The sequence below is a fragment of the Elephantulus edwardii genome, unplaced genomic scaffold, assembly GCF_000299155.1.
Source record: "Elephantulus edwardii isolate Elephantulus edwardi_28Jun2011 unplaced genomic scaffold, EleEdw1.0 scaffold00031, whole genome shotgun sequence".
Classification (NCBI taxonomy): Eukaryota; Metazoa; Chordata; class Mammalia; order Macroscelidea; family Macroscelididae; genus Elephantulus; species Elephantulus edwardii.
In genome coordinates, this window is record NW_006399781.1 from 13,548,792 (window position 1) to 13,568,197 (window position 19,406).

At 46.0% G+C, this 19,406-nt stretch overlaps 1 protein-coding gene across 2 annotated transcripts; it reads right to left on the bottom strand.

The window, feature by feature from the left end:
• Positions 1 to 456: 456 nt before the first annotated feature.
• BCL6 (B-cell CLL/lymphoma 6) lies at positions 457 to 13,627 on the bottom strand. 2 transcript variants are annotated; one of them, XM_006884114.1, is made up of 8 exons: positions 13,462 to 13,622; positions 10,916 to 11,137; positions 7,943 to 8,911; positions 7,073 to 7,257; positions 5,254 to 5,421; positions 3,794 to 3,924; positions 3,550 to 3,687; positions 482 to 625 (listed from the first exon to the last, which is right to left on the bottom strand). In XM_006884114.1, exons 1-8 carry the CDS (start codon positions 13,620 to 13,622, stop codon positions 482 to 484), a joined length of 2,118 nt encoding a protein of 705 aa, XP_006884176.1. The 2 variants fall into 2 exon arrangements, with proteins under 2 accessions (XP_006884177.1, XP_006884176.1); XM_006884115.1 differs by lacking the exon at positions 5,254 to 5,421 and having other exon boundaries at positions 457 to 625; positions 13,462 to 13,627.
• Between the last annotated feature and the right edge of the window lie 5,779 nt (positions 13,628 to 19,406).

A 19,406-nucleotide genomic window follows, 5' to 3' on the forward strand; every position in this document is an offset into this window, starting at 1 on the left:
ATTTATATATTTACAACTCTGCCATATATTCCTTCACCTTTGGTTAAAAAAATTAAAGCCCTCTCTTTGATAACATACAGAAGTCTCGTCTTTTAAAAGAATGCACATTTACATACAAAAGAAACATCTGTTCCCACCAAACATATACATTCCTCATTTTGCAGACAAAGTCAAGTCAGAACTCTTGCATACTTCCCCACTTCACTATAGAAAATGGTTTTGCTTTTTGCTGACATGGTTTGCTTTACACGTAGGAGAAGAAGCAATATTATTTTAATGTTGTCGGCAGTAGGGAAAGGGGAGCTCACCGTGCTCCCGGGTCCCCCTGCCTCTACCCCGGCCCGCCCCCGCCCCCCAGCTATGATTTGCACTAGTGGATGAAAGAGGCACTACATCATGGGATGAACATCGTAAAGTGTTACAGTATCCTTTGGGAGATTCTGAGGAGGGGCTCAGGAGGAAAGCATCAACACTCCATGCTTCAGCAGGCTTTGGGGAGCTCGGGAGGCAGGTCAGTGGCGGACACGCGGTACTGCACCTTGGTGTTGGTGATGGCGCCGTGCTTCTGGCGCAAGTGAAGACGAAGCTGGCTTTTGTGACGGAAATGCAGGTTACACTTCTCGCACTGGGGGACATCAGAGGCAAATGGTTAGTGGTTAGCAACCCAAGAAGCATGTCATTTTCACTCTCAAATAACTCAGACAAATCCTGACTTTGGCTAAAGGACAAGTGAAGCAGAAACAAAGTCAGCTAATCATTGAGTGGATTGTGACTCATGGCAATCCCATGTGTGTCAGAGTTGAACTGTGTCACGTAGGGGCTCCAATGGCTGATTTTCCAACAGACTGCCAGGCCTTTCTTCTGCGATACCTCTGGGTGGTCTTAAAAGGCATTCATATATTCCTGCTCTGCTTTCTAAAATATTGTTCTTGCTTTCTCCTACTTGATACATTTCCTTGCCTAAACTCCACAATTACAAAAGAGAGATCAGATGTAAATTTCCCTAATTAATTAACATCCCATAATCTTTTCAAGAATAAAATAACCTTTGAACCTCCTGCCACATAGTCACCCTTTATGCTTTCAGACGTGAATTGGGTGGGGACATCTTAGAGGCAATAATCCCTTCTTACTGAGCCTTACAATCCTCCTAGCACCTAGCATTTGGACAAACAGACTAGAAGAACTTAAATTCATGGAGAAGCCAGGATACCTTTTTGAAAATTAACACAGATATAGATATACATAGATATTTTAGCGCACATAGAATAAACAAGGTAATAAGGCATGAGTAAACAGATATCATTTGCTTTGAATAACAAGTGGATGCTAATAATTTTGGTGAAAAAGTTACTTAAAAGAAAAATCACTAACTAAATTAATAACCTCACCTATTTAGTGTATGTTTACCATGTCTTGGTCACTGTTCAGGACACTTTCCTACAACAACTCCATGAAGCAGCTATTGCCATTAAGATCAATTTACAGACAGGGCTTTTAAAGAGCTGAGTAATGAACAAATCCTAAAACATTATTACCTGGCTAGGAATACAGTACAATTAAGAAGGTATTCATTCCCTCAAGGCTTGATATATAGAGAAATAAAAACAACCACATTTCATAGGTTGATTTTTGTGCTTTGAGTTAACCATTCAACAAAAGTTTCTAGTTCAACGTGCACATTACCTTTAACAGTGAGTTGTGCTTATAAGACTTCTTGCTGTTGTTAAGTGTCATCAAGTTAAGTTTGCCTCATAGTGACCCTATGAACAACAAGTCTGCAAGACGTGGAACTCTTTTTAGAATATTCCTTCAAACAAAAATGTGCATGGAAATCTGAAAGTTAAAAGAGGCTTCCGCCCACACAGGGGCTATAGAACTTGTGTGATTGAAAGAGCCTGGAAACTGTTCATCTAGAACATCCTCAACCTTTTAGACGGAAACCTAAGAAGACGGGCCAAGGGGCAGCAGGCTTGGGTGCCAGAGAAGGAAAGGGCTTACTCAAGGCTACAAAAAGGGCTGGTGTCAGAGTCAGAATTGGGACTCAAATATCCCAATTGCTAAGCCAATATCATTTTCTAAAATGAAGGTGACAATGTTTTCTCTGTACAGGACTAGGCAACAGTAGATAAAGTGGTCCTTATGTTCTGGATCACAACTACTCAATCCTGTCTTTGCAGCATGACAGTCATAGACAATATATTTTAAAAACGGAATGTGACTGTGTTCCAATAAAGTTTTATTTAGGCACTCTAAAACTGGATTTTCGTATCATTTGTCCTAAGGTCTAGATCACGAGTCACAAAATACTCTTCATTTGATTTTTAGGCCCCCAACCACTTAAAAATGGGAGGACTAAAACCAAACAAACTGTTTCAGCTCACCAAAGATATAACAATTGGCCTACAGGCATACTTATTTCACTAAGTTTTGTTCTGGAATGCAACAATTATTATGGCTTTTTCATAGCAACAAGGATTCCTGGTGGTATAATGGTTATGCATTTGATTGCTAACATAAAGGTCAGTTGTTCAAACCTACTAGTGACTCATCAAGAGAAAAAAGACTAGATGATCTGCTACTTTAAAGATTTACAGTCTTGAAAATCATACTGGACAGCTCTGCTCTGTCACAAAGAGGCTCTAGGAGGTGGAATCGCCTCGTGGCAAACATGATTTATGGCAACACCCTGCACACTTGGCCACTGCCTTCTTGACATACCTTTTCCCCTGATTTTATTCTTTACATTGGAGAGTTGGACAGTGAATAGGGATTATAGAAAGAGAATTGATGTCTTTGAGTTGTGGTGCTGGAGAAGAGTGTTGAATATACCATGGACTGCTAGAAGAACAAACAGGTTTGTCCTGGAGAGGGTGAAGCCAGAGTGTTCCCTGGAGTCAAGGATTCTGAAGCTTCGTCTGACATACTTTGGGAATGTTGCACAGAGGGACTGGTCATTGGAGAGAGACATCATGTTTGGGAGAGTAGAGGGATGGCGCAGGAGAGGAATACCTTCGATGAGATGGGTCGATTCTGTGAGTGGAGTGGTGGGAATGAATGTGTTTGAGATGGCGAGGTTGGCACAGGATAGAACAATGTTTAGGGCTCTTGTACACATAGGGTTGCTATGAGTCACAAACGACTCAATGGCACATAACAACAACAACACCACTATTTCTATAACTGCTCCTTTTCAAACTCCTTAACCTTTTTTAACTGTACATCTAGACCAGTATGTTGTAGGCATGCAATGAAGATTTGTGGAATAAGTGAAATGACTGGAATCTACTGCCTAGACCTTTTCCTGAGGTCCAGTTCACGTTGCTTGCCCATTATCCCATTTCAACGATGAGCAAACAAAGACCCAGGCCAGTTTCCAGCAGAGCATCTTTGACAGGTAGGCCTAGCCCCAGTTCTTTCAACAACCATCAGTTTTAACATTCATCAGCCTGTGCTTAAGACTAGAGCAAGCACATGCTCTAAAAGCCACCAAACCTTTTCTCCTCTTCCCACCTCCCGGGCCAACAGCCTCACAAGAGACTCACGTACATGGTAAGGTTTCTCTCCTGTGTGAATTCGCAGGTGGCTCTTCAGGGTCTGGAGGTGCCGGAATCGAGTGCCACAGATTTCACAGGGATAGGGCTTCTCGCCAGTGTGGATGAGCACGTGAGCTCGGAGGTGGGCCACCTGGTGGAGGAGCACAGCGTGAGGGGGTCTGGCCGGCTGGGCTGCAGAGCCCCTTGACACCCCTCTCACCCAGGCTGGAGTGCTAACACCACGGCCCCTCACTCACCTGTACAAATCTGGCCCCACAAGTTTCGCATTTGTAGGGCTTCTCTCCAGAGTGAATTCGAGTATGGGTTTTCAGGTTGGCGGGTCGGTTGAACTGGGCTCCACAGATGTTGCAACGATAGGGTTTCTCACCTGTTGTCGAGAAAGTGAACAAGGAGAGAAAAGCCATGGTCAATAGGAAGAATGCTACAGTCCTTGGCCCCTGGGTTTCAAAACAAAGAAATTGCTTCTTCCAGGGACTGCTTCTACCTTCCTTTCCCTTAGATGACATCAGAAAGAGACTCCAAGACTGCTGTCTAATCTGGTGTCCTTCTCCTTTTCTCCCAATCTTTCTCTCTCTCTCTCTCTCTCACACACACACACACACACCTGCAAGGGTCCAGGATACAAAACTAAGTGGTGGGAGATGGTGTGTGGACAAGGTACTGACACTAGATATTGGATGGAAGACACCAGGGCAGGGGCTTTCCTAGAACCAGCTTTGCCACTACGATTATCTGCCTGCGGGACAATGCCAAGTCCTTTTTATTTTCTGGGCCTCAGTTTCCGCTCTCAGGAACTCAAGGAACTATTATAGATGACCTGGGAAGGCTGCTCTAGCTCTTCTCTTGGATAAGATTGATTAGATAATCAATCCACTCACCAGAGAGATCCTAGCAGCCTGCCTAGTTTCTTTTAGAGCGAACATCACTCACTCACTCTTTCTTGATTGATAGATAGATAGATAGATAGATAGATAGATAGATAGATAGATTTCATTTTCTTGAAGGGCAAGATCTGAGTTTGAGTAGATGCTCAGCTGGAAGAAATGATAGTAGGATTGCATCTTTTCTCATGAAAAATTTGAGAAAAAATGAACTCATTTAAAGTACTCAGAGATAATAAACTCTGGAGAAAAAATCAAGGTATTAAAAGCTACACGGTAAAGAAACATGAGTTGATAAGGAACAAATCCTTAGGGAAAATCAAGAGGCCTTTGACCTTTAATAATAATAAAAAATTAAAAAAAAATTCTATGAAAACCTAAGGGAATTCTGGTGGCCTAGTGTCAGAAGCCGGGCTGTAATCTCAATGGCACAGGGTTCAAATCCACAATCTCCTCCTGTGCTATTAACTGCCTCTGGAAACCCACTGGAGGGTCGGTTACGGTACACAAGAACAACATGAAAGCCTAACTTACTGCATCTCTATCAGCCTCAGTGTTTCCCTTACAGAGTGGGATGAGCACTTCTGATCCAAGCAAAGAGAAACAGAACAGATGCTTCAGAGAAAAGACAGGAAGTAGACCTGTCTCTGAGCAAGGAGAGGATGGAGAGAAAGACTTCATTCAAGCTAAGATGGGGCCTGCTGCCAGCCTTACCCCCACCAGGCACCAAGGATCCACACAGCTTGCTCCAGACCCCCTTCCTGTCCTGCCCTCATTAACCCCGCAGTGCTCAGGTGGGCAAGGCAGGGCCATACCCGTGTGGACGGTCTTGTGGCTGGCGAGGTTGCCCTTGTAGCGGAAGGAGGCCTGGCAGCGGTCACACTTGTAGGGTTTGTCACTGTGGGTCTGCAGTGTGTGCCTCTTGAGCGAGGCCTCCTCAGAGAAGCGGCAGTCACACTCGTTGCAGAAGAAGGCTCCATTCTCTGTGAGGGAGGTGGGGGACATCACAGTCAGCACAAGGGAAGAGGGGGTGGGCACCAAGGCCCTTCTCCTCCCTCTCCCCAGTGTCAAACCAAATATCCAGCTCCCTGCCTGTCCGCCCAACACATGGGAGGCAGATGAAGATGAGCTGTGGGATTTTTCTTTTTCTTAACCTTTATAGAGTCCCAGTCATGGAGGGGATAGGAGACAGGCATGGAGGAGAAGCTCAAACTACCCATCTGGCTGACACTGGAGTGAGGAAGCCTCAGCAGCCCTGGTTTTCTCTTGAGAGCTCTGAGAACTGCCTTTTCTAACAGTTCACTGTTTAATTCAATACTCCACAGCAGCCCCCAGGCAATGCTCTTGACCTCACGCAACCTCCTTCCATGTCTCTGTCTCCAAAAGAAGGATGAGAAGTGCCTGCCCTGCCTACCTCAGATGAGTAAAATGCAAACCAGGAAGCACAATGCATTTATGAGAATGTGAGATATACATCAAGTGAGATATATAAATGATACCTTGAAATGAAGGAGGAATTTTTGATGACAGAATTATCTATTGATATTGCATCTACCTGGATTTTATGTCTCTGAGGCACAGATGTGGGCTTGAGAGAGCCAGAAATGATGGTGGAAGAGGAAATGGAGGCCCAGAGAGGAGGAACTTGGAGCACAGATCAAGAACAAATGATCAGGGGACAACAGGGGACAGTCCCAGCTCACCCAGCTCTATTGGTCCAAGGCCCTGTGCCAAACCTCTCAATATAAACCAACTGACTTCTCTTTTTTCTTACTGTTAGAACAATTTGGAAAGGCTGTTCCACTATAGCTCTTCCTGATTGGGAATTACTGAACTATAGTTTTGCAGTCACAGCTGAGCATTGATTTAAGTGTTTTGATTTGGCGTCTGCTGAAAATAACTCCACTTGCTAGGTCCTATGAGAATACAATGGAGCTCTGACAGCTTAGTGGTAAGGAGCTGCATTGCCAACCCAAAGAAGCAAGGTTCAAATTCACCAGTTGCTTCACAGGAGAAAGATGTGCAATCTCCTCCCTTGAAAATTTACTGCCTCTGAAAATTCACTGGAGGGTGAGCTATGAGTCAGTTCCGATTTGATGGAAAGGATGAGACTGGCTCAGGACATGGCAGGGTTCAAGGCTGTTGTAATTATGGTCACTATAAGTTGCAGGCAACTAGACAGCACATAACAAGCCAATGTAGGCTGAAGAAGGTCTGAAGCTTCTCCCTATGGAGTCCATAGTCCTGGAGAGGAGGACTAACATGCCCGCACATCAGCTCCAGTGGTTCTGGAATGCAGAGTACCTGAACACTCAGAGAGTCATGGCCGTCACTGTAAATGACCTAAGCTGAAAGGCTATTTGGTCAGTCCTGATTACTGCACACTAATTCTAACACTCTATCCCTTTCTTTGGTTGTCCCAGGTCCCTAAAAGGTCAAGAACAGAGAGATCGGCTGATTATAAATAATTATTATAATCAGTGATTATAAGTCCCCAGGGAAAGATTTTCAATGGAGATGTCACCCACTTAGAGACAATAGCGTGGAAATAATGGAAATGCCAAGTTGGAGTTGGAGGAGCTGAGGCTGGGAGCCTCCTCTCCCTGCTAAAAGGACGGCAGGGAAGGGACTCACCACAGCTGGAATCCGAGTACTCGGACTGGGTCTCTCCCAGCTCCTCAGCGAAGGTGGGGCCAGCGGTGTGGAGGCACATCTCTGGGTGCTGGGGGGACTGTGAGCCGCAGGAAGTGCATTTGGGAGGGTGCATGTAGAGTGGAGAGTGGCTCTCACTGCTGCTGCGGGGGGAGCCTGTCAGGGACCTGCGGGCAGAAGTGACGAGACCTTTAGCACATCCTGCTTGGCCTAAAGCCATGCCCTCCATCCTGCAGTCAGGTAGGCTCCGAGGGAAGAGTGACCCACTGGAGATCCTCACCCTCAACCACTAAGCAGAGCCCACATTCCAGTCACGTCTCTACATAGATCAATAACTGGGTAAAGCACAAACCCCCTGGGTAAAGCACAAACCCCCTTGCTGGGCCAACTTTCTCCCTTTCAATACTGTAGCCCACAGCTGTCCTCAGATTGTACGAGGAAAGGAAAGTTAATCCTCTGCCACACTAAAATAAGAATTGCTTTAGGATCCACGCCATGCTCTTCTACCATAAAGAAGCATCATCATTCTTTCTATTGAAAATATATTCTTAAGAACTGACATCCTGACTTAAGTTAATTCAATTACTGTGCTGCCAGTAGTTCGAATCCACCAGCTGCTCTGAAGGATGAGCAGTCTCCTCCCACACAATTTATCATCTCTGAAAGTCCCCTGGACGGTCAGCTATGGGTCAGTTCTGACTCGAAGGTACACAGCAACAATAATCTATGCTTAACACTTGAGGCAAGAAAAAAAAAACAAAGACAAGCACCCTTCAGATAAAAGAAAGAGAAGGAAGTGACCCTAGACTCTCTCTAGTAACGCTGAGCCTGGCAACTAGACGGCTGAATTACCTGTTGACAATGTTATTGAGCCGACTGGCCTGCGGGATGGTGGAGTCCTCGCCGCCGACACTGAGCTTGGTAGGGGACTGGAGGTCAAGGTTGTCCGGCTCCATGGGTGGCTGGCAGGCAGGTGGGGCAGCATAACTTCGGGGGGAGAGGCGGCCCAGCTCCCCCTGCTCAGGACCCTCCGGTTTGGTGCTCTGGTTCAGGCTATTGAGTACAATGAACTTGTATTTCTTCCAGTTGCAGGCTTTGGGGTCTGTGGGGCTCTTAGCTGGGGGGGAGCCAGAGGTCTGAAGGATGCAGGCATTCTTGCTGCTACAGGACTCTGTGGGCGAGTTGGGCTGACAGTCGGACTTTTGTGGGCTCTGGGGACTAACCAGGCCTTTTCGGTTCAGGGGTGCATTGGGGGGCTCAAAATGCAGGGCAATCTCGTCCTCTGAGGAAGGCCTCTCTTCCTCCTTGCCAGCCTTGTCACAGGGGAAGTACGGGGGGTTCCGGGCTGAGGGGGCAGCTGGCTTGTGGACCTCAGCCACACTGTAGTGCATGTCACTTCGCGTCTCCTCAGGAACTGCCTCCTTGGGCGAGTAGATGCTGTTGTGGCACACGCTGGGGGACACCTCCATGGCCGGCCGGCTATACTCACTGGGAACTGGCCTGACACTGTCACAGGGGAGGGTCCGCTCCTTGGGGAAGGGGTTGGCCATGGGCATCCGGGCTTCCCGTAGCTCCTCGTCGAAGAGGAAGCTGCTGACCGGGAGGTGGCTGTACATGGGATAGGAGGCTGGTGGTGTGGACAGGCCGCTGTACAGGCTGGGGGCAAAGGTTCTGCTCTCACACCCTGGGGCATTCCTCAGCGGCAGGCTGTTCTCCACCACCTCACGTCCCCGATAGGCCATGATATCTTGGGGCATCAGCATCCGGCTGCCTAGGAACTCTTCACGGGGATGCTTAATGGCAGGAACCATCTCTGCTTCACTGAGGGAGAAAGAAGAAAGTGACCTGTGTTGAATAGATGACTGGCCTGTGTCTTCTGTACTGGGCCAGCTGGACAGAGAGAATACAGTTCTGCAGGAGGACAACACTTACTAGAAAGCATTCATGATAAAGTGAAATCATTTAACCCACAGATAGGGAAACTGAGGCCCAAAGTATGTTATCCACACAATCTGTGCCTGATCAGATGCAGATTGTGCATCCTGCCTTTTTAAGTCACATATCCTTATGATGGAACCATTCTTATGATGCTGCAGAATGTTAAGACTGCTTATAACATCCCGTTTCTAATTCTGTTTATAAACTATTTCTACATCATAGATAAGGCTTTCAGAACCTTGATTTCATTTTGCCTATTCTTAATCTTGCCAACCTTAATCACGCTTTATCACCCTCAGGAGGCAAAGAGCTCTGGCAAGGGGAATAAAAGGAAGATATTATGTCTCCATTTCACAGATGCAGAAAGTGAGGTTCTGGAAGAAAAGAATGTATGTGGTGCTGGTTCCATATTTGTGATGGTCATGGACAGACGACCTGCACCCTATGCTGACTGAAGTGGCTGGGAAGTTCACCATGGAGAACAGACAGCCACGTCACGCGAGAAGCTCGGGCCCTGGAAGAGCCAGTCCTGCTCGCCAATCCCAGCAGCTGTAACCGAGAGCCAGTTCCTGAGTCACTTTGCACATAAAGCGTGACTCGACGAAAGGACCCTTCAGTGACAGCCATGACAATCTTGTCACCATTATCACCCGCAGGAGACAAAGAGCTCTGACTGCTTACACTTGAAGGAACATTATGTAGGTGGAAAAATAGATCAGCTCAACATGACCACAGTTAACAGAGCTTCAATCAGTGAGTGAAGGTTAGAGGAGACAGATTTCATAGACAGGAGTTTACTCACAGTCTAAGGGCAGGCTGGGTGGCTTTGGGAACAGTGAGTTCCTAACCCTTGTACATGTGAAAACGGATGTTAGAAACGTCTTCTTTTTGAGAAGGGATCATATGCTGTGAAGGAGCATATTTTAGGAGGGAACCTAAATATTCTAGAGACTTATTTAGAAGATTTAGATTAAGAGAATTAATTAGGAGATAACCTAAAATATTTTGAAAGAATATATTTTAGGAGGTAACCTAAACAGATTAGCTCTGGTGACTTAGTGGTAAGGAGTTAGTTATGCTACCAACCCAAAGACAAGCAATTCGAATCCACCTGTTGCTCTGCAGAAGAAAGACAGGCAATCTCCCCTTGTGCAATGTACAGACTTTCAAAACCCACTGGAAGGTTAGCTACGTGTCAGTTCTGACTCAGTGGCACGTAATAATAAAGGAAGTAAGACTTTGGATCTCTATGTAGGCAAAACTCTTCCCTTCTTTGGATCACATCTTCTTTATGATCCAGAGTGACAGATGATGTTTCACCACGTTCAAATAAGGGGTTAGATGGACTAAAATCTGTAAATTCAGCCCCTGTCCTCTACAGTAAGAGCAGTGTGATATAAATGATGAGTCAGGCAGCCCCCATGACTGTAAAGCAGTGCACGGCCTGCCCGGGGAGCGAAGGCTCACATGTAAATAGTTCTAAGAGAAGAACTAGAAAGGAGAACTAGAACATACATGCAAATAGTTTAAATAAAAGGAATGTTTTCTCGAAGAGACAAGGAACCCCGAGGAAGAGCTGGAGGTGGAAGAGTGGTAATCAGAAATACTTAAAGGAAGAAGTGGGCATTGCAGGAGGGTTAAGAGAAAAGGACATAGCAAGAGAATGAGAAAAAAAGCAAGAGAACATAGCTACCTAACCACCAGGTGTCAAGTATGCCTGCAGTGGAAACAGTAAGAAGGGGAGGAGTAGGCAACTACAGCAGAAAAGTTGATTGTTTCAAATGATAACTATTTTTTCCATAGCCATGGAGAATATCAAAGATCTCTGATCAGAGACCAGCCCCGCCAGCTCTAATAAGGCTTCTTTCTACCTCGATGCTTGCTCACCTGGCTTTGATGAACTTCCGGCAAGTGTCAACAACGTGTTCCATCTGCAGGTACATTGCCGTGGCCATCACGGCCATGATGTTGCCCTCGCGCAGGTTGAGCCGCGATGTGTACATGAAGTCCAGGAGGATGCAGAACCCCTCGGGGTTGATCTCGGGATCCAGATTGATCACGTTAAGGTTGCATTTCAACTGATCTGTGAAGATGCTGTAGAATAGGCCACTGCAAAACAAGCAAATGTCTCACTTGACAGACACACAGACTCTCTGAGCCAGTATATTCAACATCAGTGTTCAGTCCCTCTCGGCTGGACCGAGTTCCAGAAATTCCATGGCAATTCATCGCAACTACTGTTTTGAGAGAGCTTGCCAAATGCCAGAGATTCATTAAACAACTTTAAGTACATTATCATGTGTGGTTAATAACCTTGCAAGGTAGTATCATCATTCTCCCCCTTTCACAAATGGTGCAATGAGGCTCAAAAAGGCTAACTGATTTATCTCAACACCACAGAGTCTGTTTTCCTATTAATCTTTACTGCCTGGACTGCTGTTATTATTAGGAGCTATCTAATAAATTTCAACTTCTTGAAACTCCATATGCCAAAGCAGAGCTGTCCCCTAAAGTTTTCTTGGCTGTAAACTTTACAGAAGCAGACTGCCATGTCTTTTCTTCCACAGAGTTGCTAGGTAGATTCAAACTTCCAGTCTTTTGGCTAGCAGATGAATGCTTAACAATTGCACCACCAAACCCTACCTGCATAGATTACCACAGTTAAATTTGACATGCATTTGCAGTAACTAATCTTAGTCTTTATCTTCAGACTGAAACACCTTTCTTTTTCCATCCTACTATCCTTTTAAAATATAAAATTCTTCTATATATATTTTAGAAGCCTGCTGGATATGGATAATAATAACATGACTACATCTATAATTGACTGTTTTTCTAAAAGTCCATAGACCAGTTACTCTAAGAAGATCCAGGTTGCCCTCAAGCCATGCCTCCAAGCACCATCTTGTTTGGTAATGAGAAAGTATTCACTTGGAGCTCAAGTTCTGAGCTATTGAGTGATGGTAGTTGTTATGTACCTTTGAGTTGCAACCACCCCATAGCTGACCCTCCAGCAGGTTTTTAGAGGCAGTTAATTGCAAGAGAAGAGATTTCTCATTTTCCCCCTGAGGAGTAGCTGGTGGATTTGAACTATGTGCCTTTGGGATTGCTACACAGCTTCTTACCACTAGGCCACCAGGGCTCCCTACTGACTAGTGGGCTGCCAGAAATGAGCCAGAATTGCTGGGTTTGAATGCTGGGCTCTCCCACTTAACTAGCTATATAATCTTGGGTATACTTTAGCTATACCTTGCTTTCCTCATCTGTAAAGTAAGGAGACAAGAGAATGGAGTCGATATAAGAATGAAAATGCACAGAGCATAGATTAGTGCCTGACAGATGAGAAGTACTCAGTATTATTCCATCTTGCATACTTTGGGCATGTTGCCAGGACGGACTAGTCCTTGGAGAAGGACATCATGCCTGAGAGGGTGGTGGGACAACGCAGCAGAGGAAGACCCTGGATAAGATGGACTGACACAGTAACTGGCATAATGGGAAACAGGTGTATCAGAGACAGAGAGGCTGGCTCAGGATAAGGGAAGGAGCTATTGTTCATTGAGTCTCTATAAGCTGTAGTCAACCTGAAGCCACATAACAACAATAGTAGTAGTTGCAAGATATTTATAGTTGAATGAGGTTGAATAAGGTTTGCACTCTCACTAGAGATCTTGATTTTTATCATCTCCACACTCAGTGCCTTTCTTCTCCATCTCTAAAATGGGCTTAATAGTGTCACCTTTTTAACACAGAAAGCTATTACAAAGATCAAGGGGGATAACATAACCTGCAATTGTTAGGAAAATTGAATACATTTTACAAATAGTTGGCTCAGTTTCAATAACACATAGACCCTGAAATGCTCATAGAATTACAATTACAAGCAAACAAGAAATACAGATACAGTGTAAAGTGTAACACAGCAAAGAAATTTCAAGTTAACTTGCTTAAAAATATTTAACAACTTTTTTTTCTGTCTCAGCATTTTTTAACTTTTTTTTTGGTTATCTTACAATACTTTATTGATAATGTGTTTTATTCATGTATATAGTGTGAGTTGTGGTTTGTTGTTTTTTGTTTTATTTTGTTTTACCCCCTCCTTCTACCCACCAACCTCTGCAACTTTTTCATTTTTCCTCATATCACTGATTAACTGAAGTTATTCTCCATGCTTTTCCCCCAACATATCCTTCCCTATAGAAGTATATAATTCTTCTTTATAATGCCTACAAATTAGAAATTCTTTGTTTTTTTTAAAAAAAAGTCATTCATTTGTTCACTTTCCAGGAGCCCATGCCACCAGGTCATGTGCTGCTGAGATGTGGAGACAAATGAGAGATGGTCCCAAACACAGCAAGAGGCCCTCATGCTCCGCTGTGCTGACTGCACCAATCCCCCTTTCACAATCCATTTGTCCGTCCCAGCTTCCTCACCTGCAGGCCATGAGGACTGTCTTATGGGCTCTGAACTGCTCACGGCTCACCACAATGACGACATCCGTCAAGATGTCACGACTCCGGAGGCGGTTAAGATTGAGAAGGACATCACTAGCATGGCGGGTAAACTGAATACAGCTGTCCGCCGGTGAGGCCATTTTGTCTTCACCTGAAGCGGGTTAAAAAAAAAAAAAGAGAGAGAGTCAAAATCCTGTTAGTTCCCAGGACCTGTTTCCTGACTACCATATATGCCAGGGCAGGTGACTGAGCCTGTAAAGGCATGAAATGCAAACTCAGGTTCTCTATTACTTTGTATCTGAATCATGGATGACCTAATTCTTTGGAAAAATAAACTGGGGGGAATAATCTTTACCCAACAAGTTGGGATAGTAAGGCTTTTAAGGGAGGAAGAGGAAAAATGTTTGTTGACTTTTTTTTTTTTTTTTACTAAATGCCAAATACTCTGTCAAGAACCAAGAGACTGAGATGCAAGAAAGGGAACCCAGACTTGGAAGGTTAATATGCTAACTGCCATTTACCAAGTCTATGTTTAGGGCAATGGGGGTTTGTTGTGTCAGAATTAGTGAGACTGGCTCAGGACAGGAAGGGTTCAGAGCTGATGTACACAGGGTCACTACAGGTCACAGGCGAGTCGACGGCATAGAACAACACAACAACATGACCTGTAGCCAGCTATTTATTGTTCCTCAGTTTTCCCATCTATAAAACAGGAGTAATGCCTAAAGGGTTGTAAAATTAGAGACATGTGCCTGACCCATGATAGTTTCCAAAGCGGCAGCTTCTTTCTTTCATTCTCACAGCTATCCTATTGTCTCTCTACCATTAGGACTTACAGTTGCTCCGCCTTGTACTTCAAACACTTCCAAGCATCTTCAGATACAGGGCCAACACTTAGTAGGGGCCATATTGGGTTTGGGCTATAACTGAACAGTCAGTCATACAACAGTGTTCAGAGAGTCTGGTAGAGGCGCATAGGGTGGGGTTGGGAGTGATGGGGAGGGACTCAGTTCTCCTTTCTCTCACCTAATGAAAGGTGTTAAGAGTTCACAGAAATACGTGCATTGGCAAATTCTAAAGAAACAGGCTGTCCACAAAATCTTCCAGTATAGTCAATGGACTTACCCAGTTCCTTGATTCACAGTCCAAGATTTTGCTTAAAAGCTGCAAGGAAGAGAAGAGAGCAAACAGAAATTGATTCAGTGAATGTAAGATTGTCCACTACAGTCTTATTTTAGGACACACATATTTAGTTTTGCTTTGATAGCTGCAGACTGCCAGCTGGTGCGGTTTTACCACACGCTAGCAAGTATTTTCCAGCTCTGCTCTTACGGAAACAACAGGCTCCAGAAGCTATGCGATAATAATGTTTTTACCCAGAGTCCTGGGACGACAACTGCATACATTAATTTCCTATACACGTAAACACATAGATTTCTTTTCTAAGTCGAAATATTATACAACCCAAAGGCCATTTGAGTTTACCGGAAAGAAACAAAAAAATACGAAAAGCAGTTCTTTGGCTACTAATAATGTTCCTTTAGGGATCAAAACACACTGAACACTTTTCAAAACCTGCAAGAATATTCTCTTTCAAGTCTGAGAATAATTACATAAGGTCAAAGGCTCAATATCTTTATGCCTATTTTGCTAATGATAAAACTAAAGTTGGGCGGCCCACTCCATATAACCTGGCAGTATTTTCAGACTGTATAAAATACTTAAGACTGAATATGGAATCTACAGTCTGAACACAGTTTCCTTAAGAAATTTTTCCTTCCCTCCTCCCAAAGCTTCTTCTCTCTTCCCTTCCATCCCGGGTTTAAGATAGAAGTCTATCTATCTACAACTTTCACAGTTCCTGCTTCCCCCTGCTGGCAGAATTGCATGGCTTAATGGAGAACTGGCCAGAAAGTATTCAACTTGAAAAAGATTTAAAGAAATATGCATTCTTTAAAAAAAAAAATCCATAAGCTAAAATAAAAGAATAAACTGCAAAGCTATAGGATTCCCATTTATAATGTTACATGGGCTACAAAACAAAATGTTATTTGAGCCTCTCTTCTGGGTCAAGGGACTGAGACCAGCGAGGTCACATGGGGCCACATAAATGGTTGGTGGCCCAGTCCCAGGCTTTATGGCTCAAATTCCTATCCCTGCTCCAAATTAGCCTACGTGCTGAAGCACACAAATGACAGCACCCAAATGTGAACAGATCTCATTTTTAAGTTCCTTCCCCCACACCAACACTTTGCCCCATTCCAGGCTGCTGAGTCTTACCAAATGAGCACTCTAAAATGAGAGGTTTCCTTGAGTCTGTAACCAAACACTCTGACATTTCTCTGTGGTTTCAAGTGCCAGTCACTCAATCTCATGGGCTTCAAGGTTAGTATATGCTTGTGAGTGAGTGGGGACCAGAGCGAGGGAAATGGGGAAGGGGAGAGGACAGAAAAGGACAAAAACCACTATCCCCTCCACTCCCTGTCCTAACCAAAGATGGGCAATGGGAGCTAAGACACCCTCATTTGGCGCCACTCAGAATTTAATGATTGTCGTCTTTGAAAAAGAGAATGCTGTGGAAATACATGTGAGATTTATTTATAAACCACCTCTTTTCCTCATCATGGAAGAGATTCCCAAACACTTCTGGAATACTAGGGCCATCCTTTAACCAGCATAGACCACCAGCTCACTTGAGGGTTTGCAGGTCCAGGCTTTTGGAGCCACAGGAAGCCCAGATTTGCCATTTCACCCTGACAAGTGGCAGTGACTCATTCCAAATGCCAGATGAAACAAATAAACAAAATCATTCCCCTGTGCCCACTGTGGGCTTGGCCAGGTTGGGCTCTCTCCACCTTGAGTCTCTGCCTGGCCCCAAAACAAACTGGAATACACCAATGCCCACATCTTTCCTCTGTCTCAGTGATCCCCACCAGAGAGGCGATGGGTGAAGGTAAACTTGTCATCCCTCTAGCTCCAGTGGGTGCGGACACAGCATCAGTATTTATTTCGTTTCTTACAGGCACACAGACTTTTCCCATTCATTATTATACCTGATCCTTCCAATCACTAGCTTTACAATTACCTGCACCGCAGCTCCAGGATTTAGCCTGGCCCAGTTTGTCCTGGACAAACCCAGTCTTTTGGCTCTGAGCATACCGCCGATACCACACATCCAAAATACATTTCATACAAAACAAACAAAACACCCAACAAAACCAAAAACAAACCATGGCCAAGAGGGCAGGACCACCAAAGAGAAACTAACATCTGCTCAGGCTCAGACTTGAACGCCCCTCTCCTATCTACTCCACCTCCGCCCCCGCCCCCACACCACCCAACTGGCTGAAGTAGCTAGAGAGAGTTAAAGGTTGTCTTCTCCATCCTCACAACCTGACTTTTCTGGGTGCATTCCACACATATGTTAAAGGAAGCCCCCTGAGAAGATAGAACCTCTGTAGGAGTGACCCCATTGGGGGAGGGAAAAAAGAGGAACCCAAAAAACGAGAGAGAGAGAGAAAGTAGCTGCAAAAAGGAAAAAGGAGAGACTCGAGATAAAGAAAGGCCAGAGAAAAGCAAAAGGCGAGGTTAAGTGAGACAGCAAAAGGGCCGATATGAAAGACCCCTTCCTTTTCCTCCTTCCTCTACCCTACCGGTACAGGGAAGCCGGTGCTCGCGTTTACGCATAAGGGCACAGACAAGAGCCCGGCGCTTCGGGACCAAGCCCTGCGCAAATTCACCCATCCCAGGCACAGTACCTGTTGGCCAGAGACAGCCCACCCCCGTGAGCTCTCCAGGCACCGCTGCCCATCCGCCTCCAAGCCCCCGCTAGCGCAGCGGAGGCCCGGTTCTACGACGGTGGTGACCCACAATTTAGTTGGATGCAAACACTTTCCGTGCACCTCGATAGCCAACATTGTGTGCCTTTTCTTTTTCTTCCCTGTTACGCCGTCAAGGCAGGGGGCAGTGAGGGGAATGGCACAGCCCTCTCATTCCCGGAACGTAGTGGATGTCGGTTCAGCGGATTTCACAGAACATTCTCTGCCTATCGCCTTCTCCAACCAGAAGTAACTTTCCAGGAAGCTGCCGGCCCGACGGCCGCCAGGATCGCTGCGTGCGCGTCGCGGGCCGCAGGGGATTCACCCGGCGAGGTGGGGCGCGGGGGAGGCTGGCGGGGAACGCGGCATACTTTCCCCTAATTCCCCTTTGCTCTAGGTCTGGGACGCCTAGAGTTCACCTAGTCCCACCCCTCCTGCAGCGCAGTTTTAGAAATATGAAAGCCTGGCAAGTTAATAACAGACTCGGGTGGAGAACTCAAGTGTCTGGATCCTATCCGCTCCCAATTTCAAGTTGCCCAATCCCGACTTTGTTTGCCTGGTGCGTCGTTTCTCCCCTCCCTCCCCTCCTCCATTTTCCCCTTTTCTTTTAAAGAGGGATAGTTCGGTGAGGTTTTAAGATGAACATTAAGAAGACCCTAGAAGGCTGCACATTCCTGCAGCCTTGGAAGGAAACTAAAGCGAAAGTCCCTTCCGCCTACGTTGGCAAGAAGGTGCACTCAGCTCGGCTCAATTTCCGCCCGAGATCATTAGAATAGAAGTTGCAAGGCCGAACCTGGCCAGGTTTCGGGATTTTAGAATCCAATTTCTCCGAAACGGGAGACACCTTGTCAGGAAGCGGCAGAAACCAGGGCGCGGACTCCAGAGCGCGCCCGGGCACGTTCTAGGGCCGCCCGGCCTCGCGAGGGCCTTCCGCCGGTTTCGGACCACTGCGCGCCCACTCCTTATTGGCTTCGGCGAGGTGCTCTCGCTGGGCGAGGGGACCGGGAAAGACACAATGGCAAAGACTGCTCCTGGATCCTAAATCAGGCGGGTTAGGCATCCAACAGCCAGCACTCAGCACCCCGCCTCTCTGCCGCGGCAGGGTCGGGCTCCGCTCGCCAAGACCGGGCCTCTTTGGAATCATAAAATCCTACAGCACTTGGTATGATTAGGATAGAGACAAAAACTAGAACTGAACACATGCTGGGGTAGACAATCTGGGAAGGGAAGTTCAAAATAAGCAGACACACTTATAGGAAATCGAAGAGTCCCTATTTCCCTGAGCCTAGTCAAGGCTTTACCGCTGCCGGACGCTAGAGAGAGCCCTTCACCAAGGCTTGAAGCCACACCACCGCCCCCAATCCCCTGTTCGCCACTCCCCTTCTTCTCATTGACCTAGTTTGGACCAAGCCTCCCGATTTGGAAAACTCCTTCCTCCTTCCACCACCTCTACACCCTCCCCCTACTCGTCCTGGCTGGCCGTTGGATTACTGGTAATCTAATAACTCCAATTACTCCCTGAAATATCCAAGGGAGAATTTGGAAGTGCAAAGCACGATTTAGGGGCCAGGAGGAGGAATTTTAATAAGGTTGCAGCTGCCGCAGTGAAAGCCGCATAGGGGTCTCCTTGCCTGAGCAACTCTCTTTCTCCCAGTGCGTCTCTGCTAAAACGCCGCACTGGCTTCGCCGACTCTTACTCAGGAAAGGGGGTGGGGTGGGTCAAACTGCCGAGTTGTTTTTGCTCTGCGGCGGGAAAATACTCTTCGTGCTGTAGGCTTGGGGGCAAGAGGGGGGGGGAAACACAGAAGATGAAAGCGAATTTGATAACGCGTTGACCGCGACAGCCACTTTGGGTGACTGAGGCGTTTGGGGACACTATGTCCTGACTTTCGTTTCTATCACATTTCCTGCCAACATCGCTCTGTAAGTTTGCAAGCTTCTAGGAAATGCAATAAAATAGAGGGATGTGTTTTATCATCAAGATCGGAGGAGGATCTGCAGAAGGGACGTTCCCCGTGCGCCGAGCTCGCCACAGCCATACTGAAGGGCCATAGACAATGCCAGCAAACCATGTCTGCAGGCAGAGCTCTCCCTATGTGCCTGGTT

Bases quoted from the DNA above. Each gene is read 5' to 3' on its own strand.
- BCL6 (XM_006884114.1), bottom strand. From the start codon at position 13,622: ATGGCCTCACCGGCGGACAGCTGTATTCAGTTTACCCGCCATGCTAGT. The intron at 8,912-10,915 runs GTGAGCAAGCAT...TTTCTCCCTCAG, and splicing joins CGGAAGTTCATCAAAGCCAG to TGAAGCAGAGATGGTTCCTG. The intron at 7,258-7,942 runs GTAATTCAGCCG...TTCTGCCCGCAG, and splicing joins CTCAATAACATTGTCAACAG to GTCCCTGACAGGCTCCCCCC.